Source organism: Protopterus annectens, chromosome 3.part0 (assembly GCF_019279795.1).
Source record: "Protopterus annectens isolate FY-2018-M chromosome 3.part0, PAN1.0, whole genome shotgun sequence".
In the NCBI taxonomy this organism is placed as follows: domain Eukaryota; kingdom Metazoa; phylum Chordata; order Ceratodontiformes; family Protopteridae; genus Protopterus; species Protopterus annectens.
In genome coordinates this window covers 1,848,633,989-1,848,659,338 of record NC_056731.1, presented here as the reverse complement: position 1 = coordinate 1,848,659,338, position 25,350 = coordinate 1,848,633,989, and the positions used below count along the sequence as shown (strand labels likewise).

The window sequence follows — 25,350 nt, the reverse complement described above, 5'->3', positions numbered from 1 at the left end:
GTACCTCATTCCTGATTATGGAAAGTGTAGCAGGCTAGAAGAATGGCCTTTCTAAGAAGACAGTTGTTGAATGGCTTTAAATGGATGTTGTTGAAGGGGATCATTTGTTTGTTATTGGGAATGCCGAACTTGGTACTGCTTATTTCAGGTGTTTAGTATTGAGACTGCTGGAAGTGACCGTAGAGTTCAAGTGGTGATCAAACGTAGCCTAAAACAGAAGGATGTAACTTGATAAAACACTATACACAGAGATACAGAAAATGTGTTAATATTGTTCAGAACCATGCAGCATACTGTTAGCTTTTTGTATTGAACTGCTTTGGAAAATAACATAGCATGCTTAAATTATTGACTGCTATTTCATGCTAGTTTGAAACTGCTGCAGTTAACTTCCCTTTCCTGAAGTGTTTAAAATAACTTCATCTGCCAGTTTAAATATGTTTCTTTGAATGTTTCTCACAAACCATTACTTAAATGAATATAGTTAACACTTAGTCTGCGATTGGTGTTCTTTTGGCATTTCTGTATAGCAGGGTCATCTTGGTTTTCATACAGTACATCACTGCACAATTAAATTGCAGAAAAAAAAGACTTTTGGCTTTTCCCAGTTTGGGGTTGCCACAGCGGAACTCCGGTCCGCTCATGATTGGCAGTGTATTTTTATGGTGCCGAGTTGCCAGCCAGATGCCCAACCTTCAAAAAAGGCACGCCCATTCACACTCGCACCTACCTGCATGTCTTTAACATCACTCGACCACGGGGAGGACGTGCAGACTCCACACAGAAGACGCTCCAGCCGAGAATCGAACGGGAGAACCTCCTGCTGTGAGGTGACAACGCTAACCACTGCCACCTCATAGCAAGAGGTTCTCCCGTTCGATTCTCGGTTGGAGCTCCTTCTGTGTGGAGTCTGCATGTCCTCCCCATGGTCAAGTGACGTTAAAGGCATGCATTAAATTGCAGAAACCAGTTTGTAAAATGAATATCCACTTTTCTAAAACTTATTTTCTCTGTTTAGCTCTCCCCTCATCACTGTTAACATTCTATTTCTGAAATGTTATTTATGTAGTTTCCTGTTATGTAGTGAACATTTTGTGTTAAAGCTCTTTTGCAAAAAAAATAAATAAATAATTTTATGCAAGGAACTACATGAGGAGACTGAAGAGTAATCTACAAAGTCTTAACTTTTTTTCCTGAGAGGAACCTTTGTTTATCTCAAATGGATAAAGGGATTTTTAATACTTTTTTAATTAAACCTAATCATACCCTCTGGTCATATGTTAACTTTATTTTATTTTATTGTTCCATCTCTTATGACATGGATTGGTGTCATCATTCCCTTCTATCACTTTGTTACTTGTACTTTTAAATGCTCTCTTTTACAATGTCTTGAGTTAGCTTCTGTCGTGCAGCAAAAATCCTTTGCAGCAATGAACCACGCAGTATGGTGCATGTAGTGATATACATGGTGCCATGTGGTCTGTCTGTACTTGATTAACAGCTAATTATCCCTGTCCCCCGAAAAGTGCAAATGAACATGAGTGTGGATTCTTTCTGCTGTTACTCCCAACTTTCTAGACACCCCTTCCTATAAATGGACAGTATATTAACAAGTTGAGGCATTCCATTCCTAATCAGTTGATTTGTGTGTTCTTTTCCCAAACTCATATAATCAATTTCTTTATGAGACAAATGATTGATAGTTGTGAAGAAAGAAGTAAATGTCTTCTGCGATATGACGTGACTCATTCCTACCAAAATGTTACCTCTAATCAGCAAATCTCTGGGAGACCTTTACTGGGTGTTTTGCAAACACAGGCTAAATTTAACAAATGCGAACAGGGAACTCGATAGTGTAGATTGCCTGAAGGTGTGATTGTCTTGTTTGAGTGAATGTGTTTCCAGTGATTTTGTGAGGTTCCCTATTATGCTGTCGCAGATGCAGGTTGTCAAATGCGTTTTTGTCGAACTGAAAAGCGCGAAAAGGCAAAATAACGAAGTGGCTTTTCAGCTAATTCTTTCCCTGGGAAAGAATTTGCTTGGCCGCTTTCACTACTTTGCCGTTTTTGGCACTGTAATGTGATCTCGGAGTTGGTATATTTAAGTAGGTGGGTGTGGGGGGCACAGCCCCCCATGTTATGTAATGTTTTACAGGTTTTTTTTTGCTTTGTTTTTTTCGGAACAGCGATTTTTTCGGGTCTATATCAGATCATCGAAATGGCTTATTATCGAATGCTGTAACGTTGAACTGCAAAACCCGAACCCTAACAATATCGAAACCTCAAAACAGCAAATTATTTCCCAGGGAAAAAAATTTGCTGTTCCGAGAAACACACACGCACCACAAGCACACTAAAAATCAGCAATCCACACACATACATTTACAAGTTACATCTAACCCTACACTACACTGCACATACACTATCTATCCACTTACCTTAACCCAGACCCTAACCCTAAGGTCCGGCACTATCACACACTCACCTCACCCGCGCCCTAACCCTAACTCACTTAATCCGCCCCTGACCCCAAATTCTGTCACAGTCGCAAACTTACCTGACCCGCTCCCTAACCCTAACTCACCCAACCCGCACCCTAACCCGAACGTCCACACAGTCACACACTTACCTTAACCCAACCCGTAACTTTCCACCGCATCACTGAAAACAGTGAAGCCACATCAACGGCCAATTTCGGTTTTGTGCAGCTTTGCTATTTTTAGCGTTCGCGATATTGGGTTCGATATTAGATCATTCGAAATTCTGCCATTTCGATGATCTAATATAGACCCATTTTTTCCCTTGGAAAAAATCACTGTTCTGAGGTTTCGCTTACGTGGGGTTGATTATGTGTCGTTCTCTCGTCTGAACGTGCAATATCATAATATAGACCCATTTTGTGATACCCTAGGCAAGAGAAGTATCTCTGCCTTGCATCTAGTGAGTGTTGATATATCTCTCCAGCAGGTTTTGTTGATGTCACATATTAGATTCAGGCCTTATATGGAGAATCTCTAATCTCTAGTAGGGCAGTGTGTGTGTGTGTGTGTGTGTGTGTGTGTGTGTGTGTGTATGTATATATATATATATATATATATATATATATATATATATATATATAAACAAATGAACAGCTTGAAAAATAAGTATATATGCATCATGATGATATTAAAGAGTTTTGCCTTAAAGTTTCTGTGTTGTTTGCAAACTTGTTTGCTTGTTTGTGTCTTTCGGCTTTTCCCGGTTAGGGGTCGTCACAGCGGATCTCCGGTCCGCTAATGATTAGAACTGGATTTTTACGTACCGGGTTACCAGCCCTGACGCACAACCTTCAACGAAGGCACACCCCATTCACATATGCCTCCACACAGAAGACGCTCTAGCTGAGAATCGAACGGGACAACGTCTTGCTATGAGGCGACAATGCTAACGCAGCACCAGCACCGCAGTGTATATGTGATGATTGTGTTTAAACAGTCTTTTTTTAAACCTTATCAGATTTCACAATGAGAAAGGTGTTTGCAAAACTGCAGTCTGTGGCAGTTTGTTGGTTCATTTATTTTTCCATTAAAAGTGAGTTATACTAGTCCATTGTGCGATCAGTGAGCTTGTTCATTTCTTTTGTGATATTTATTGGAAGTGCACTCATCCTTGCTTGCAACCTTGTCTTCTTGAAGTATGTATATTTATATATTTTATGTGTGTGTATGTATGTATATATATATATATATATGTGTGTGTGTGTGTGTGTGTGTCTATAGTTACTGTGTTGATAAGCTGCACCTGCTTAATTGTTTGTTAGGTTATATTGATCTCATTTGCATGCATTGTTGGATTACATTGAGCTGAGCTGATTTTCTGGAACACCAGATACATTTTTGTTCTCCTCCTGCCCTTCCTATCATTGTTTGATTGTGATGTCCAGTGTGATGAAACTTATAAAACTGTAATGACCCACAAGTGTTGCTTTACAGAAATTTCAGCATCAGAGTACTCATCAATATTTTTTTAAAGAGAGATATACATAGCTCAAAATCCATTATTTTTCTTATCTTCTTCCTTGTCCTTCCTATATCTTACTTATTCTTTTAAAGAAAGTTCCCTGACCCACATTAGAGATACATTAAAATCTAAAATGAACCTACCATTTAATATTACAGATTTTTACTGGAGAGACTGGTTAGGAAAGATCAAAAGAGAGACTGAATACCACATAGCAGCCTTTTTTATTCTAGGAAGATTGTATTATATGAGTAAACAAAATGGGGAAACTCTGTTAGAGTCTGAAGGCCTGTCTGTTTTAATAATACCTAGCATTAATGCACAAGTCATTCTCTGAGCCTGGAAGATATTCAGGAGAAAACTAACATGTGCAAAGCCAGAATAGCATGTACAGTACACTCCCACTACCTTCACTGCTAACTTTATGGTATGTTAATCCCAGAGATATGGCCTCAAAATCACGTGTAGTTTCTGGTATAAACCAGAAAGTGGACCATCACTTGTGTGAATGAAAGAATTAAGGAGATTTCAGGATATAAAATAGACTTCCATTCATACTTAATAAATGTGTTTGGCAATAAGATAACTCTAATAGAGTTGACAGAAACAGAAAGATGGAAACAATTAAACAACAACATTATTCAGTGAACATTGTAGTGGAGTAGACAACCTGGGAAGAAAATTGAAATTTAAAAAATAATTAAAATCAAAAGCATGCCAACATAGTATATTGTTGTATATTAAAATAATTGCAATGTTTTGCATTAATGAGTGTTAGTAGTACTTGGAACCATGATGAGACAAGCTCAAATTGCTGTTCCACATATCTTGACAAACAGTTGTAAGTAGTTAAGTCCTTTTTATAAGCTGATTTGATTTGGGGGCTATTCTAAGATGGCTGTGTTATCTTAGCATAGATGTACTATCACTATTAATAATTGTTATAGCAGATAGAAAATAAGGGGGTATATATACAGCTGCTAAAACTTAGTTTTGAAGAAGTAATAGCAATGATGGCTCCCTTATCACAAGAAGAGCTAGAGATCATTTTATAAGGATAGGCAAGGGGACAGCACACCGAGCACTGATAGGATTCCACTAGATCATTGGACTGGAGATGAAGAGAAATTAATGCATTATATGTTGAAGATTTTAGTAAGATTTTATAAAGAGAGTAAATCCCTCTTGTTGTTGTAAAATAATGGTGGTATTTATTCCAAAGGAAGGCAGACATCCAGATCTGGCCTCATTGTATAGGCTTATTTCACTGTTGATTCATGATTGTAAATTGTTCCTGTCAGTAATTGCAAATAGCTTTGGGAGATAACCTTCCATGCCTTATTCAAATGATCGGTGTGGATTTGTTGGAGGGAGATACACTCGTAATAATGTATTGAAAATGAAGAGGGTTCGTAATGAGGTCTGAAGTATAAACAAGGATAAGTTAATGATCATGAGTTTGTACATGGAGAAAACGTTTGATAGAATGGGGTGTTTTTTATTTAGGAAAGGTGCTGTTAGAGTTTGGCTTACCTAGTCAGTTTGCTAAATTGATCATGGCAGTGCATTCAATCTGTGTTGCTAATGTAAAAATGCATGCAAGAATACCATCACCCCTTAGATTATCTGAACTAATGACGCTAGGCTGTCCTTCAGTGTTTTTTTTTTTTTTGGAGCTCCTAACTGATATGGCACAGTATTCAAATTTCAGGGTAATTTGATACAACAGGGATAAGTGACACTCTCTTTTTTGCAGGTGATGTGTTAATATCCAAGGAACCGGAAACAGACATTGTTTAAGTTACTAGATAAATATGAAGTCTTTCAAGTTATAAGATAAGCAATAAAGAGACATAAATGAGAGCTGTAAACTTCAGTCCTCACCAGCGTCTGTAGCAAAATTATGATTATTTGTGGCTGGTTAAGCTTATTAAATACTTAAGGAATTTTGTTAGGACACAGCTTGAAGGACTTTAAACTTACAATAATCTGAAGAAAAGATTAAGTAATGATTTTTGTAGAAGGAAAACTATTGGGTTGAAACTGGATCAGAGGATAGAGGCATTTGCATTGCTTTGCTCTTCCCTACAGTGTTCCAATGTCTAAGAAGGCTCACAAGCCTCAATAGGTTACCAACATAGCCCATCTACCGTAATTATTATGTCATCTACCACTTAAACCTAATATCTTACTAGAGTAGTATTAAATTATCTCAAGTTGTGTAAGTGCCTAATATGGACAGGAAGTTTATTTCATAGTCAAGCAATTCTAATGCTGAAAAAAGCCCTTTTAGTATGTGTTTTGTACAAATCTAGGTACAGTAAGCTATTATTTCTGTTCTCCATATGATGACTTATGATTTTTTTTTCTTAGTGTAGATTTTAATTTTTCATCTTTAGAAATGCTAAAGTCTCATATTAAATTCCCGTTTTTGGTCTACAAAAGGCTGAGTGTAACTTATTTTAGCCAGCATTTCTGCATAAGAGATATTTTTAATAGATTTGTCCTTTTCTTATAGTATTTTCCAGTGCACCCACTTCAGTAATGGAACAGACTAAAAAGCGTACTCAGTAATCTACATTTGATAGAGATAGAAATACATTATCTCTTCTTGATGGAAAACTGCTTAAAAATAGATCTGATTGTGAAATAACACTTCTTACTATGACATCAGAGCTTGTTCTAAAATGTAAAGTGCTATTCAGTACAACCCCATTGTGTATATATTCTTGGATGTAATCTAATAAGTTACCATTTGTAAGATATGGCTAGAGACGGCTAGTGAGCTCTATATGTAACACTGTGTACACTTTTTAGTGTTAAACGCAACATCATTTTGCACTGTCCAGATCTGCAGTATATCTAAGTATCTTTGAATTTTTTCATGTTCTGTTAATAATGTCGTCTTAGTACCCATTGTTGAGTTAGTCTGTTAATGACGTTATCATAGTATCTATTTTTGAGTTTCTGCAAACTTCTGTATACAGCATGTGTCTACAGTTGGAATTTTAACATGACTAAGTTAAACATGACTGGACCCTGGATAGATCACTGGGGTACCGTCCTGTCAGTTTCAAAACAATATGACTCTCTGCCTTTAATCTTGACACGTTTCCCTACCAGTCAGCCATTGCCAGATTCAGTTAACAGGATGTTTTTTTTTTTTTTTTTTTTTTTTTAAGCTGTTCATAACCTGGAAAATGATATGTTGTGGGTTTGTGTCAAAAGTTTTAACCCGCTCCAGTTAAAATGTCTGATGTCATACAATTACCTAAGGCATATATAACTACTTTGTAGAAAATTATTAAGTTGGTATTACACAGTCAGCCTCCACTAAAGCTATGCTGGTAAATGTCCCTAGCCCCAAAAATATTGGTGATTATTAACTTTAATATGACTCTTTCAAAAACTGTGCCTAGAGTACATTCAAAGCTTAGTGGTATTTAGCACGATGTCTCAGTAACAGGACATCCCTTAAACAGAGGTTTGATGGTTGCCTTTGTCCGGGTATTGCTTTTGAAATGCATTTGTTAAAATTGGTGATAGATTTGCAGTTGTTTGTTTAAGAAAGAATACATTTAACAAATCATGACAAAATCAGATTCACAGATTAATTTATAAGTTCTATTGCAAACAGCCAGGCAGTCTGAATTGCTTAGATCTTCTGGAAAAATGCCATTTTGTTGTTCGTCCCTGATTTGCAAAGTGGTTTGCAAAAAATTCAACAGTGTGGTCAACATAATTAGTTATGTTGCTGTTATTATTAGTTTTTTATGAATGTAATCTCAGAACAGTAAAGAGTTATTGCTCCTGACATGCTTGCAGAAAGATTTCTTAGCAGTATGTGTACATGTTTCATATTATCTCTTAATCTTTCTGATTTCCCTTTTATACTCCTAGGAGATCTTCTTATAGAGTTGGATGTTATAGTCTAGAGGAAACTTTCTGTCCAATTTCCAAAAATGTTTCCTTTTATTGAAAGTATTTTACACTTAGGGTTCCATCAAAGGACATTTGATTTCTGTGGATGCTTTACTGACTGCACTAAAGGTACAGACTTTAGAACTATCTTACCAGGTTTTGAATTTAACATATCCCAAAATTATTTAATAGTAGTTTCATATACTTCCTATTCCCATCGCCCTTCTGTGACATCAGAATTCAGTTTATAACTGGTCTTATAAATAGCATAGATTGATTTGCCTTTGCCTTCACTTTATAGGGGCTTAAAGTTATCGATCTGTTAATACATACATGGTCCAAGGTACGAAGTGTCTCAGAAGAGGATATATTCATTAACCATGCGGGTGGGCCTAGAAGTAACATATACTATTCTGCCCAGTCTTACTTCAGCATGTTGCAAGTAACCAGTTTGTGTCAAGAATGAAAAAAACCTTTTGGTAACTAAGTTTTGGAAAACTAAAACTGTATCATCTTTCTAATGGCATGTTTAAATTATCCACTTTTGTAGTACAGCTTCCATTAATAGTACCCAACAGGTCCTGTGCAAAAGCCACTTGATCTTTCAAATTCAAACTTGAGCACCTGTGTAAAGCAACAGTTGTAATAGTGAGATGAGTAGACAGAATTAGCCATAATTTCTCATGTGAGTATTCAAAATCTGTGTTGATGTTAACCTTTGCGTCACATAAATATAGACCTCTTCCATGATTCTTTCATCTGTAGTTATGATGCCCTACATAACCTCTTTATTATTATTATCATCATTTATTTAGTGGTTGATTCCTCCTACTAATGCATGTCACTGTAAAACTTCCTACATCTGCGTCGTCTATAGACATTTTTCTGAAGCCAGCATTTTTTTATTCAGACTCATTGTGTAGTTAATAGAAACTTAATAGATGGCCCTGTCTGCATTATGGTAGTTTAGAAACTAATTGTAGAATTGTTGAAGATTTTTTTTTTTTTAATTTTGAATCTGGGACATTAATGCCTACATGGTTATGATGAAATCTAGGCATCGATCTGTAATAAATAGAGAGGACCTTGCAATAATATTTTCTTAAAGGAAAATATGGTTAATCCCATTTATAAAAGACACCCTTCTTACTTCACTGTTTATTGCATTTTTCTTTGAACCTGGGAACTTATTTCTCAGATGGCTGTGGTAAAATCTATCTCTAGCAAATAGTGAAGCCCTTGCAGTAGAGTTTACCGTAAAGAAAAACTATGGTTAATCCTATTCAAAACTGCCAAACTTCTTACTTCACTGTTCAGTTCATTCTTCTTTGAACCTGGGATCTTATTTCCTACATGGCCTTGGTGAAACCTGTTTCTGACAAATGTAAAAGCCCTTGCAATAGTGCTTATACAAGGGGAAATATTGTTAATCCTATTCATAAATGCCAGACTTTTTAGTTTGCTGTTTAGTGCATTCCCCTTTTGATGTCTTCCTTTGAATGTCTTGCCAATGACAGAGTATCTGTAAAAGTAACATGTACTTCTGTGTTCACAAGAATGCATTATTTCTTGAGCCTTACTTAGATATCCCTTGATGATATTATTTAACATTGCTGTTTCCTGCAACCACAAACAGTTTGTTATACCTTGACTTTAGGTTTCGTGATAGTTTCTTAATGGCTTTATTTATGTTCCTTAACACACAAGCCTTATACACATTACTGTTATCTGCCCTTGCTTTATTCTTGGGATGATGTACTGAATTCCTTTCATCATTCCATCTCCATTTATCAGGAGTTCATTTTATCCATGTCTGTATTCCTCCTGTGTAATCTTGATGGATATTTAACATCCACGACCCTATTTGGCATGTCTTGTAAGGTAGGACCGAGCAAACTATCTACATGTTTTGATATCCAGCTGTTATGCACATGTAGCTCTTCAGTCTCTTAAGAGTGTTCCAACCTAAGGCTCTTCTTTTTCCACTCCCCTGCAAACCAATTATTATGTCATGGTATAGCCTATAAATCCACACCAGTTGTGCCAATTAATATGGGATTTACTGACATGTTAACTCTGCACCCCCATTGCTGTTTTAAATTGTTTATATGAAATGGGCCAGTGGCCTTACAAGCACATGGTAAATGCACCTTGCTGCCTTGGTTTATGACCAACATTTGCCCACCTGTCACACCATGCAACAACTAGAGAGCAGATTTGAATTACTAGCTTCCCAGGATTTCATCCACCTTGCTGTCAACCCAGCATTTTAATTAGTCCAAGATAATTTTGACCAGAAGCGCGCACACACACACACACACACACACACACACACACACACACACTGCTTTTCTGAGGTAGGGCTAATGATACCTTTCCAGTGTAGGTGCCCCTTTTGCCATCTTTTCATCAATGCTGCCACCAGCTAGACTGCTCTAAGACACCAAGAACCCAATTACTATTCACTTCAAAGTAAGCCATCCTTAATATACTTGTTTGATAGTAGTAGGTTGAACAGCCATTCTTTGAAGGTAGAAGTCAGCATTTAGAGATAATAAATAAACCACTGGTTGTAAGGTTTTGAAAGTGAGTTATAAAATTGTTTTCTTGAAGTAATCAGAATTGAAATGCACTTTGTAAAATTAAATAAACCGCAAACTGTTGAAAAAAGAAATGTAAAAGGATTTCACACAAACAGAAGGCATACAAAAATGCAGCTAATACAGCTAATGCATTCCTGAACTAACAGTAGCAAAACATTTTAATGTATTCTGTCTCTGAGTTCTTAGGAGCAGTAAATTGCAGAAATGATGAACTCACAGGCCAAGATGTCCTTCCTCTATGCACATTATAGGAGGCAGTGTTTATTCTTTTAAGTGCATGCTCCTGTGCCTGAATTTAGATTATGTGTTGATATGCTTTGAAAGCCATTCTTTGTTAGTGTTAGTACACATGGAGTTAATGATTTTATTTTCTGTGTACATCCAAGAGCAAGCTGTCAGTTCACAGTTCTGCATCTCAGCTGCTCTGGAGGGAGGGAGTCTGTCATTGCTAACCTGAAAAGACAACAGACATAATATTCAGTTGGGCTTTGAGCTGTAGCAAAACTTCATATATCTCTTACAACCTCAAAAGAAGCTGTAGTATCTGCAAGACAAGGACTCACAAAATGACATGGGAGAGTGCAGCATCCCCCCCCCCACAAATTGCTACATATTAACATACTCCACACTCAGAGTGCATGCACATCACACACACTGACAGCAAAGGTACTGCAAATGACATTGCCTACCACCACATACCTGTCACATTTTGAAAGTGTACACTTCTCATCCATTGTTGGCCCTACTCATGTTCAGTCTGCCATTGCAGACCACTGCTATGCAATGTGACCTCAGCTAGTTGTACACTTACGTGCAGCACATACTTGGGGACATCCTTGCTGCTCCCACTGAACCCTTCTGTGTCCCTCCTGCATTTTGTGTTTGTGTGACATACTGTGGGTAATGTGTCACATTCCACAGCAGTATATTAATTGCTAGACAGTGTACCCTCAGATTATGTAGCATCATACAACATTACTACTGCCTCAGTTGTATGCCTACCTGATATACCTATGCATTATCCTTATCTATATGTGTGTAGTTGCCACTGGACCAGTATCAAGGAGCCTCAATCCTCACCACTGGCAACAGTGGGGGAAATACATTGGGAGGATGACAAAGTACACACACACACACACACACACACACACACACACACACACACACACACACACACACACACACACACACACACACACACTATTTCCAGATGCAGCTCTCTGTATCAAGTGCAATTTCCCTTAAGAGCATGCAGAGACCACAGTCAGTCCAGGCTGGTTTCTTCCTCTTTCTCCAGATCCCCAGTAAGACTCCTTACTGGCACAGTTATAGAGTTGAAATCTCAGCTGAGTGACCAAGCCCAGACCTCCAGCACCCTCTCTCTCCAACCATTGCTTCATGTCCCTGCCCAAGTAGCTGACACACACACCCTTTGAGGTGTGATTTTACATACACACATCTGGGAAAGGCTAGCACAGGTTTACTAGCTATGCCCCCTTCTACCCAGACTATAAGGTAGTTTCCACTGCCACCAGTCTCTCCTTCTCAGCTACTTTAAGGCCCTTAATAAAGGGTATTGTGTAATGTTACTTTTAATAAAATTGATAGCTTTACCAAGAGCAAGGCTGCTAGGAGTGGTGTACAATGTCACCAAATAAATATGCAAGTACTATCAGAACTTAAACAGCTCTACAAAGAACAACCACAATGAAAGGTTTAAATATATTTAATAATAAATAATAAAAGAACAGGAAAGTACTCGGTATATAATTACAGTGAAATGAGTTAAAAAAATCACAGGAAATATTTAAAACAACATTGCAGGACAGTCTAAAGTAAATAAAGAAAAACATCTAAATTAACCTTTGCTATATTCCATTCCAGACTATATCTAAGTGAATTACTATACCCTAGTTAATTTACTTAAGAGCAAGGCAGAGGTGTGGTGAATGGATCTTGTCATGTCCAAGATAGAATACAGAAAGTGGTCTCTCTAAGACACTTCTTAAATTAATACCTCAAATATTACTGCTAGGATAACTTACAGAATGACATAATTGCTTGTCATCTGACTCCTAGTTCCAAGGCCCCAAAATATTGATGGCAGCTGGTAGCATTTAGCATCTACCTATGAATATACATGGACAAGGCCTTTTCCTCAGATCTTTTGGCAGATGGTGGAAGTCATAAAACACTTTACATTCCTCCACATGTAAATACAATACATAAAGCTCCCTAGTATAGATAGACGTTGTGTCTGTTGCCGCACCTAAACTGAAAGATAACGTCTTTTTATGGCCTGGCCATAAAGTAACTTAATTTCAGTTATTTTTCTGAAGTTAACCTCCTGTACTCCAGTTTCCACATCTGTTCTCTTCTAGCAGGGTATGTTGTGGTTACATTTTAAGCACAAGCATTTTATAAAATATCTTTACAATACACGTCTGTACAAACCTAGTTTGATATATACATGCCTTGCAATTCTGATACATTTGTAACACAGGCAATGTTGATATTCACAAATGCCATATAATTATTTACACAATTCCAGATAGCTGGGCTGGCAGTATCTCCCTTTGTCACAGTAGTCATTCCTAGTTTTGCCCTTGTCAGTGTTTGCATTGTGCAGTGATTGTGTACATACCTCTCCACTGTGGCTCATTAAGAGAAACATTCCTCATTTTGAGTCCTAAACATGCCACATTCTACACTGTTCCACACTTGTTGGTCTTTCTTGCATCTGGTCTTCCAAACTGTTTAACAGATATTCCTGGTAGATAATATTGTATCACACTTATACATCCAAAGTACATTTTGGATGTGCAAAGTAACACTGTTTAACCATGCTGTGAGCTTCCTAGCTGGATTTTTCATAATGTGTTCAACATTATGCCCATATGTCCATGTTTTAAAGAGTAGTGCCACAGTTTATTGGGAGGTTGAGAACTTTGCTTATGTATGCAGTATATCCTACCCGTGCCTGGCTGCAAAACCTCAAAATTGTTCATATGTTTAGAGACATTTCTAATTGGGTCTCTATCCTTTGTCAAATCCATCCTGGCACTGGACATTATTTTGGCAAATAATGTCTAGCCAGTAAGTAAAATTGAGTGAGACTTAGAATTAAGAATATAATTAAGAATTAAGTCAGTAAAATGCAACTGCTGTTTCTCTTGTCATATAACCATCCCCGATTTCCACTCTGTGTATAATGCATGTATATGTTATGTTTTTTTCAGCTGAATCTATATATAATATTATTTATCTGTTGCCTTTATCCCTCATGCCAACTTTGATATTCACTTTGTATATGATATATGTCTATATTGCATTTTGTCATTTACTCTATTCATAATGTCAAGTAACTTTTGTGTTTTCCCTGGGCTGAGACTGAAATGTGTCCAGTGGGATCAGTGTTCTACCCGGTTAACAAATTCAAAATAATTAATGTCACTCATTACAGTTACAGACTTCTGTTATGTTTGAAAATAATATGTCCCATTCCTTTTTCTTATCTAATTCGCAAGTTACTAGTACCAGCATTGTAAATGTGTTTCTAATTTGGTAACCTTTTAGTATTTTCTTTACCCCTACTTGTGGAGGCAACAGGTGGAGAGCTGTGCTGGCTACTCCTCTGGGTGCAGATATTTGCATATCCAGGGAAACTGTTCACACAAACATGCAAACTGTGTACACATTCATGTTACACATATGCATGTATTGTACCCCACCACACCTTCCTCATTTCACTTTTTCATTCTTTTACCACAGGTCACTCATGTCTCCCTTCCTTAATTTCTCAGATCCTTGACCACTGCCCTCTCCTTGTCGCCTCCTCTTCCCTCCAGTTCCTTTTTGCATATTCACATTTACAGGCATCACACTGTTTGCATTCAGTGTGCCTACAGTTTACATTAACAACCTTTCACATTTGAATGGTTTGCAGTTTGAAAAAGTGTCAGATAGCTTTGCACCGAAGACCTTCCAAACTACCAATATTTCTCATTCCTAGCAACGTTATTTCAGACTAATCCATTTTTGAAGTATTAAACTTGCTGCTTTCTTTTATTATGGATAACACTGGACCTTTAATAAGTATGGGTCTCGAATTCTGAGTAACATGGTTATGCAGGTAGACAGAGTTTTGTATTGCTCAATAACCATATTACACATCTGACTTTATTTTATATTAGCTCAGGTTTTTACTTATCTAGATAGATTGACAGTTAAATAAACAAATAGATGGACAGATTTGGCAGGTAGACAGCCAGATAGGGGGCAGACAGACAGATCAATAGCTGAACACATAAATAGATAAATAGAGACAGACAATACATAGACAGATAAATTGATACACAGATCAGTAGGTATACTATTTTGTTAGTAATGTTTGTAAGGGAGGCTATAGTCCCCTTATCTCCTCCTACCCAATTTTTTTTTAAGATGGTGAATGGTGAGTAGGTTAAGGAAGGGCATCAGTCCTGCCTTTCAGGCATTCTTTAGAAACTGTTATAATGCTTTGGTGGTAGTTTTCAAACTATACTTCTGTGGTAAAGTTCTGACAACTAAGCAAAAAGACTGGTGAGGTCCAGTGTTCTCCCATGCTGGCCTTTCTTTAAAGGGGATATGTTTTATTATAAGAGAGTTGTGTTGCAGCCACTTGGTCTAGGAAGAATACTTTTTCCAATATTTGGAGCTAGGACTGTACTTCTGAAACTGCAGTGTTCTTTATCAGGGCTGTCTTGCAAGACGTGCTTTCCAGAATATTTTTTTGCTGTTTGTGCCTTCTGAATATCTTGCTGCTGTTTCAAGATCATGTGCATGGATGGATAGGCTTCCCTGTTTTGATGATGTTTTCTTGAGTTATTGATTGCTCTGCGATCATCTTCTGTAATGTGTATATGTAGTGTGTAATTGTGTAATATTTCATTAGAAAGACAACTTAAAAAGACAGGGAATCATTAGAATATCTAATATAACAGTAGATTTTCTAGAGCATCATAAAAGATGTGTTACTTCTGCCTCACCAGCTGCAGAAGGATTATTACCTGAGGCTTCCTATTTGTTCCTTTTATTTTCCAAGTATTTTAACCCTACTAGTGTCCTTCTCATTGAAGCCTCTTTTCTTATAGCCTTTAGTAGGAGACATCTGAGAAAAGGTAGAAACCGCTTTCCTAGTTTCACAGTAGCCATGTCATCATTAATAGTTTAGTATGCTGTTATAGACATTGCTCCTCAGTATGAACTGTTAGAAAATGTGCTGCCAGAGTATCACTTATGAATTGATGCTCTTCATGTGAGACCTGAAAATTGAGATGCTCTGGAAGATCTAATCTCATATTAATGGTATGCTTTCTCTTTAATTCCTTGTATATGTTATGCCAATAAAACAAGCTGGTACAACATAGAAATCATATTTAATAGTAGAATTGTTTCTTGCCACCATTAGATAGCATCTTATCAAACTACCATGTAATTGTACGTTCTAGACTTGCCGATACTTTTCAGACAAGAACTTAAGAATGTGGAAGCCAAAGAAGGGTGCACTGTCAAGCTGCGCTGTGAACTGACCAAACCTGGTGCTTCAGTGGAATGGAGGAAAGGAGACAAAGTGCTGCAGTCCAGTCACAAGTATGAGATAAAGCAAAGAGGTCCTGTTTCAGAGCTTCTGGTTCACAGCCTTGAAATGGAGGATGCTGGTGATTACTCATGTGACACAGGACACAAACGTTCAACAGCTACTTTAACTGTCAATGGTAGGAAAAAAGATCATCCTGTAAAAGTTATTGTATCAAGGCCTCGTACAGGGTTTTAAGGTGATGGGATAGATGTTTTACAGACTAGGAAAAGCCAGTGTGTGCAGGACATGCACTGAATGAAATTGTGGATGCTATTAAAAGATCATGTGTCCATAAGAATTTTTTTACTAGATGGTTAACATATTTTTGAAACCATTGTCTTTTGAGTTTTTGTGGCCTTCTTTCTTAGTAATCACCATGTGGTTGCCATCACCTGCAGCTAGGAGTTGTGTTTAAAAGTCTGTGACTATTCTGTTGTTGCTGAATGAGTCTCAAATGGTACACAGAAGTGAGCAGTCTAATTTCAGGCTATTTGTAGGTATGCATGTATTACTTAAATATGGACAGCATCGACACACATACCAGAAATAAAATGCTGATCTGATTTGCCTTGTTGTACCAGATGGCCCATGTTCCATACAGTATTTTGCATTCACCTTCCTTCTAAATTCCTGCTACTGCTTTGCAGAGCAATATGTAGCCACGTTGTTTTAGTTTAGCTGCACCAGTTAAAGTGCAATACAGTGACCAAGGTGCATTTCTTCTTATGGCGCTCCGTTTTCTGAACATTGCATCTTTAAAGAGAGAGAGAGATAGTTGTAGCCTTTGTATATCTCTTCTGCTACATTAACACCTTATTCTTACAAATGTGACCCATTTTTTCCCAGAAAAGAAGCAAAGTTCCATTCATGTGCTACTTTTCTGAAATATGCCAATATATATATTTGTTGCTGTAAGCTGATCACTACCTTGTTCCTAGAATGGTTTAGTAATTTGCTTTTCTGTCATCTTGCCAACCTGCTTTTTGTTTTACTTAGGTTTTAAATTAACTATTCAAAGTGTTCCACATAAGAAATCGCTGGTGATGTACAGTCCAGACGGAACACCTTTCTGTCTTTCTGACATTTTCTTTGGTTTAGCATAACCTTAATTAAGAGAGTAATATTTCTTATGGATTCTCATTTGATGATGCTAATATTTTATTTTCACCAGTGTTTTGGCCAGTGTACAGTGTTACTGAGTTTAGATTTATGACATTTTCTTATGTGATCAGCATATAATGTCACTGATCAAACAGTGGACCTCATATGCAGCTGGTACAGCTCTGCTGCCATCTCTTTTTTCTGTATTTAATGTGATGTCATGTTGCACATCTATTACTGTATTCCTTTTGTTTTGCTAAAGAATATAATGAACATTTACTTTTCATATATACATTTTACAAATTTGAGTCCTCCATGGAGGGCTGGGCATATATCCCTACGTCACTTGATGGGTTGCCAACTGGCTTACTGACAGAACCCAGACTGTAAAAGTAGCCGACTCCGAATCTAGCTCCAGACAAGTGACAAGTGGAGTACCTCAGGGTTCAGTCCTGGGACCACTCTTGTTTGGCATCTACTTCTCTGAAGTACAGGCCAACACCAAGGGACTCTGGCTAACAAAGTTCACAGATGACTGCAAAATGGGAGCCATTATTGAATCCCCAAATGATGTGGTTATTCTACAAAAGGGCCTTACAGGAACAGATGCCTGGTGCCAGAGCCATGGGCTCAAGCTTAATGCCAAGAAATGTATAGTTATCTCCTTTGGAAAAAAACATGTACCCATGAATTACCACATAGGTGGTAGTACACTAAACATCGAAAGTGTGATGAGAGACTTGGGGACACAGGTGGACAGTGGTCTCACTTTCGATAACCACATTGCCACAACAGTCAGGAAATCCTTCTATGTGGCACACCTCATCACTGAGGGCTTTTCATCCAGGAAAAAGGAGGTCATTGTCCAACTGTACTCATCCCTCATTAGACCCATTACAGAGTATAATGCCCCATTTGGTATGTACCTCACAAGACATCTGCAACAGCTGGAAAGGCCACAGAAATACCTCACTAAAAAAAATCACAGGCCTAAAGCAGATGCCATATGCTGACCGTCTAAAAAAACTCCAGCTATACTCTGTGGCATATTGTCTACTCAGAGGCGATCTCTGCTTAACATACAAGGCCATGTCAAACCCTGAGCTGTTGGACATGCTCCACTTAAAGAAATCCTAATCCCTCAGAGCCACACGCTCCAGGGATCTAAACCTTGTCATCACAATGAACAAAACATGCTGGAGGGATAGGTTCCTGACCCAGAGACTCCCCATACTCTGGAATAGACTGCCCATACATGTCAAGCAGAGCGCCTCCTTGGCCCTCTTCAAAAGGAACCTTGATGATTGGATGGGAGATAAGAAATTCACCCCGGGGATCATGTCAGTCGCCCTGCTAGACAGGGGTCCAGAGAAGTAAATATTGTGGGAAGAAATATCCAGGGAATTGTTATGGCTAGGATTGTATAGGCCCTAGGCCCGATAGCCTAGTACCAACCTATGAACCTATGAACCATTCCTGCCATGACATGACTTTCCTTTCTGCTAATGGATGGCAGCTATTTTCATTTATTCCTGCTTATCATTTTTCAACTTAGAAGATTAATTTGTTCATCCATCTTCTTTTCTAATCCCCTTGTCTTTTGTGGCCTCCATTTCTTTACAACTCTCAGTGCAGCAAGCACTGCCAGCAATTTTGAGTCTTTAATAATGCTTTTCTTTTTAAATGATACTAATTAGTTAATCTCAGGGCTCACTGGTGGCATAATTTAATGCTAAGTTAATGAAGTACAAATGCATTCATCTTGAAGACTTGCACTTCATTCACTATCTGCATACTGTACAGAACACTATTGTGAATTTGTCACAGAAAATGCTACATTACAAGGGAAACACTGTCCACAATACAGACAGTTTATTAGAACAGCCACTCAGCACAGGAAAATATCTTTAGAAAGAGACAGGAATAATCTCACAACCACAGAGGGAGCTGGTAAACTTGACTTACAGAGTATCCAAAAGGAAGAAATGAACCTCAGAATCTAAAGCTGCACCACTGTGCTTTTGAATGTTACACTGTGTTTATCTAAGGTAGACATAAGCAGCTGCCTTTCTTAGCCCTTTTTCATATGTTTCGGACCTTTTTAAACCATTTAGCAGATTTGTACTCCACCACCTTTCAGACACTGAATGAGCCCCAACACCCTTCTAGGAAGGAAGATTTGTCAGTCCAGAATCTTTTCTCTTCATTGCTTTTTGTGTCTCTGAATTTCACAGCATTTTGTGCCACAGCTTGTATCCTGATGTGTTTCTTCAGATAACTTCTATTTTTGTTTTATTTTCCACTGTGTGCACTGCCACCTCAATGACTTTTTCTGCATAGACCATGTCTCCCATTTCCATTACCTTTGTGAGGATCCATCTTTGATTACTCTCAATATGCTTAATGTGCCTGTTTCATTCGGTCTCTCAGAAGATAACACAGTCTGAATGAGGCCTTGCCATGTCACTGTATAACTGGAGGATACAGTTTACATCTCAAAGTTCCAGCGTTAATGTATGTCGTTCGTATTTAGGACATTGAAACTGCTCTTTCATACTGCATAGCATAACTCAGTCTGTGGGTGATGTACAACTGTTAATCCAAAAAATGTGCATTAGAAATGTAGTAGCACCACTTTTAAGTCAGAGTCTTGGACCATTTATGTATTTGTTTATTTGATAATGCATTGCAAAACAGCAGGTTTAACAGAATTGTCAGTCCATACAGGGAAAATCATCCTTTAGGACATTAATCTATGCAGGAGGTTCTGTTTTAACACATTGTTTTTTATAGTATTTGACAGTGACAGTTAATAAATAATTATGATCTCAGACGCAGATAAGGTCATGTATGAGTTTGTTGAGAGAAATTCAGGTATGTTCCTTGGGTACCTTCTGCTGTCTATGAACTTGTGTTTGGTAAGGGGCTGAACCTTTCCTTTTCCTTGGAAAGAAGCACATATATGATGTACTGAAGCTGGGAAAGAACCTTTTTCTGTTTATGAACTTTCCTGTGGTAAGGGGTTTGACCTTTCTTTTTCCTTAGAAAGAGGCACATATATCTGTTATACTGAAACTAGGAAACAACCCAAAGGACAGATCAGAATATAGATCTGTCTTAGTCCTAAATGCAAATTATACATTTTTGTAGCTATTATAGTCAAAAGGAATGTCTAGAATTCTCTGGCTGCCATGTGCTTATACCACTGTGGTTTTGTAAGAAGGAGAGTAAAGATAATATCAGGAAATCCTTAGGTAAATGTTCATAGTTAAATACTAGGCTAGCTGCATTTGCAGGCCATTTTAAGCCTAGCAAATTTCCCTTTCAAAGGTGAAAATCAAACCCTGTACATCGTGTCTTTGAGGTAAACACCTTAACTCTTATGGGAACCCCCAAAATAAAATAGTAAAATGGGTGGCTTCAGCTGCTTGTGATTAGACAGGACACCAAGAAAGTATTCAGTGGGATTGGAAACAGTATGGCTGAGATTACTAGAACATTTTATTTTCCAGAGAATTTTTTGTCTGTGGTAATAGATTTTCGGAAAGTACAAGAAGACAACTGAAAGTGTCTAGCAGGGTCCCAGGAGCTTCAAGTTATCCAGGAGCATAACATAAATCTTCTCCATGTTACCGTTACTCCCTGTAGTCTTTTTTGAGCCTTTTGCAAAGGTGATTATGGGAAATTTTGACATTAGACAGGACACAGATGACTGAAAACTAATTTCTTTTTTATTTTTTTGCTGAGGGATATTTTGAATATATGGAAATGGTGCTGATTTCATCAGCAGAGAGTTAAACACTTAACTTTAATACATTTTTTCATCCAGCTTTGTTGGTATAGAGAGGATCCTTGACTAAAACTGTGGCAACCTGAATTCAGTTAACAGGTCATGTTTTTGTTGGAGCTGACACGGGAAGGAGAAGAATGTAGAGGCTTAAGCCTGCTTGCTGTCTTTGGAGGGAGAAGGAGTGCATGCACATGAGCACTCTCTCTGTGGTAGGAACTCCAGCAAAGATTAAAGATCACGTGTAAGTGGTTATCTGCTAGGTGGAATGGACAACTGATCACATTATGGCATGCATCACAGATGCCCATTGCACGCTAATCCCTTACAAGACAGCGACCCTATGTGGCCATTAGTGTTAAAACAGAAAAACTCAAAAGTACCCCGATGGCTGACTCATTGATGGCCCCTCTCAATCAACTGTCACCCTGATGATAGGGAACATATAGACCAGTTAACAAAGATAGGGTTTGATGATTGTCAGGCAGTGAGAGGAAACAAAATCTATACTGCTTTTTTAGTGCTTCAGCTCTGTACACCATATAATGTACAGTTATAAGTATACTATAACTTTTATTTCTTTTTGTTTATTTCTCTATTTTAATACCATAGCTTATCGATTTCTAATAAATTAATTGCAGTATTCTTATTAGGTCTCCAAATCCACTCCATTCTTCCACAGACCAGATGTTGTTGACATCAGACTGTGTTATCTATCATTCAAACAGCAGGAGCTGTGCCACACGTCACCCCACTGAGAACTGGCCGCATACAAAAGCTGCAACTGTGAGCAGCAGCCCACTGGGCTATTTGCTATTGTGGAACAGCTTGTGGACATTAGATTTTGTCCTCACTCAGACTGCAGGAAATCTGCCGCACATCAGTGCACTGAGAACTGGCCCTATGCAAAAGCTGTAACTGGGAGCAGTGGCCCACTGGGATTATTTTTATACGCAGTGTAGGCAAGTTTAACATGAATAGCCTAGATGTGCATTAATATAGAGTGGTCAGATAATTAATTCTCTGTACTGGACAACGGCTATGACAGTCCCCAGAGGGAGTAGTCCTTACACTGTACTGACTAATGACCTACTTTATCATCGTTCATTCAAGAACCCATTAGTAACACTATCTAAACCAATTACATCTTCCCCTATCTCCTATGTCTCTGCTTTCAGTAATTGAAAGAAAGCCTGCCTGACTTTGTGTTTCCATGCTAATAGCTATAAACCAATTGCTTTCTGAAGTAATGGACCTCTTATCTCCACCTATCACATGTGACACCCAATAGGTTCATAGGTTAGTACTAGACTAACTGCCCTTATGGGCCATTTTAAGCCTAGCTAATTATCCCATGTCAGAATCAAACCCTGCACCTTGTGTTTCTAAGGAAAGCACCTTAACCATTATGCCAACCTTCCACCTGTATACATCTGTATCTACATCTGTAGATAGATAGATCTGTATACATTTCTGTTACTGTCATAGAATCACTCTTCTTTCTATTCACTTATTCCCAACTTCTGTCTAATATGTAGTATCATTCAAACCACCCTTTCTCTCTCCCATACTGCTTTATACTTTATCCAATCCTTCTGAGCCCTGTCCTTGACAATAACTCAGCACATCTTTAGCATTACACCCTCTTTCATCCATCCCATTAATCTCCCACTGTTGACAGTACTTGTTTTGTGTACTCAGTGCATTAAACTACCTCACTACCTGTCATATCTCTCCCTTTCCAATAAATATTACCCCTAATAGTCATATCTCCCACAAAAGATCACCTTACCTACACCATTCTACTCTCTCTGACATGATCAAGTACAGGTACATCAAGTCACAATCCCTACTAACAAAAACTACAGTAAAACCAAGCAAAAATGTAAATGTATCTACACTTTAGTACATAATAAAGTACACAATAATTCCACCCATAAACCCAGCAGTGACTTGTACCATTACCTCATCCAATTTAAGAGCAGACCAGCAATCCAGCCAACACAAATACAAATGCTTTTAGATCTACTTCTCCATCTATACTCTCAGCAAGCTTTGCTCACACTTCAGAATGTAGACGTCTTTGCAGTTACAGAGACATGCTTTAAAGTGACAGAGAGTACCTACCCTGACAGTGCAAGGTTTCAGTGCCTCCCACACTTTTAGACCTGTAGGTGCACAGACAAGGGCTAAAAGTGAGAGTGTTTCAGTATACATCAGTAACAAGCATACCTCTTGGATGGTCAGACAGGATGATGTACTGGAGTTACTCCATGTGCAGATCACCACAGACAAAATCCTGTACCATGTCCTAGCCAGCTATAGCTCACCCACCATGTCCCAAGAAGCTCACATTGCATTCTTACACCTACTGGATATACTTACCATCCAACCTAATGCCCTGTTCATGGGAGACTTTAATTACCCCTCTGTAGACTGTGAATCGTAAATGGCCTCAAATCTACAGGCACAGAGATTCCTGGACTTCCTAAAAACAAACAATCTTGACCAGAAAGTGAATATGCCCACTAGAGACGCTGACATTCTGGACCTTATGCTCACAAATATGGGAGAATACACCGCTCCAGCCCCAGTGTTTCATTCTCCTTGGTAAGGCCAGACCATAAATCTGTCCCCTTCAAAATTGCTCACAGAAACTCTACATTCATGTCAGAGGTTACATAAAGGCTGCTGTACCTGCCAGAAGTAAAACCAGGACTTGCCCCAGAAGCAAGCTGACCTGGTGGCATCCCACATTAAACAGGATATGCAACAAAAGGAAAAAATGGCAAAAATCCAGAAGGATAATTCCCATAAATATAAAAACTCACTCTTCAAACTAAATAGGCACATGAGAGGGCTATTTAGGTCAAGCAAAGCCAACTTAAAGGTTAAGATAGCCTTCCAGGTGAAAGATAACCATAAAGCCTTCTTCCGCTATGTCAGAAACCTCTAGGGCAGCACACAGCAATATGCCAGACTGGTGGTTAGTGGTGCTAAATTCGCTGAGCCAGGTGATATATCAATCCTGTTAGTGGACAAATTCAGTTCCAGCTGTATCCCCTTATCACTCCCAAACATTCCCCCAAAAAATACCTTCAAACATAACCCCTCCACCTATAACTAGGGGGTATGTCTGGCTGCGCTGACTAATGCAAAGATCACAGCCTCAATGGACCCCAGTAACATCCCAAGATGCCTCCTGAACAGTCTAAAATATGAATTATCAGGACCCCTAGAGTTATTATTTAATGACAGTGTTAAAACAAGCTTTTTGCGATGTGAATGGAGGTCTGAGAAGGTCATCCCCCTTCATAAGGGATGACCTTTAACAGGTTCTGGACACTGCAGACCGTTAGTCTGACTAGTCTTATTTGCAAAGTCATGGAAAGAATTATCATGTAAATTATCAACAACGGCATAGGAGACCTCCAGACACCTGATCAATCTTAGTTTGGCTTAGTCAGTGGGAGGTCATGCTTACTGAATCTGGTGGATTTCTTTGAAAAGGTCACTAAAGAAATGGATGAAGGGAAAACGGTGCATACTGCCTACCTAGTTCTGGTTAAAACATTTGATACAATACCCCACTTGGGTATTATCAACAAATGTACAGAACTAGGTATGAACTCCTTTATAACACTCCAGATAGCTAGCTAGCTCATTGATAGGACCAAGGAGGATAAAATTGGTGAGGCTTACTCCTCCTTGGCATCTACTTCTCAGATATCAAAGCCAATGTAAAAGGCTTTTGGCTAACCATGTTTAAAGATTATTGCAAACTGGAGGCAGTCATTGAATCCCCATAAAGACAAGAACACCCTTCAGTAGGGTCTAACATAGGCAAATGCTTGGTGCCAAAAACTATGGCTTAAAACTCAATACCAAGAAATGCTTTATAGTACCTTTTGAGAAGTCGGCCACCCTGGGTAACTACATCATCAATAAACACCCCTTAAACTCGATTCACTAGTCAAGGATAGTAACCTAGCCTTTGACCAGCATGTGTCCAGGTTAGTAAGAAAATCCTTCTATGTTGCTGAACTTACAAGCAAGGCATCTAGGTCCAGAGTGGTCATCATACAACTGTACTTGTCCCTCATCAAACTGATCATAGAGTATAATGCCCCCTTCGGTATGTACCTGATCAGACACATGCAACAACTGGAATGCCCACACAGGTTCCTTACAAAAAGAGTACAAGGAGTAAACATAGTGTCCTACTCTGATCACCTCAAAGCCCTGTCTCTTTACTCACTATTGTACACTGTTCTGAGAGAGGTTGGCATACAAGGCATCCCTGGACTCTGTTTTGAT

General features: G+C 38.3%; 1 protein-coding gene across 1 annotated transcript in view; it reads left to right on the top strand.

Moving 5' to 3' along the window:
- Positions 1-25,350, top strand: part of OBSCN (obscurin, cytoskeletal calmodulin and titin-interacting RhoGEF) — a 4,979,884-nt gene that overhangs the window by 2,821,547 nt on the left and 2,132,987 nt on the right. Inside the window, exon 43 of the mRNA XM_044066040.1 lies at positions 16,015-16,281. Within this exon, the coding sequence (XP_043921975.1) occupies positions 16,015-16,281 (267 nt within the window). The remainder of the gene's footprint in view (positions 1-16,014; positions 16,282-25,350) is intronic.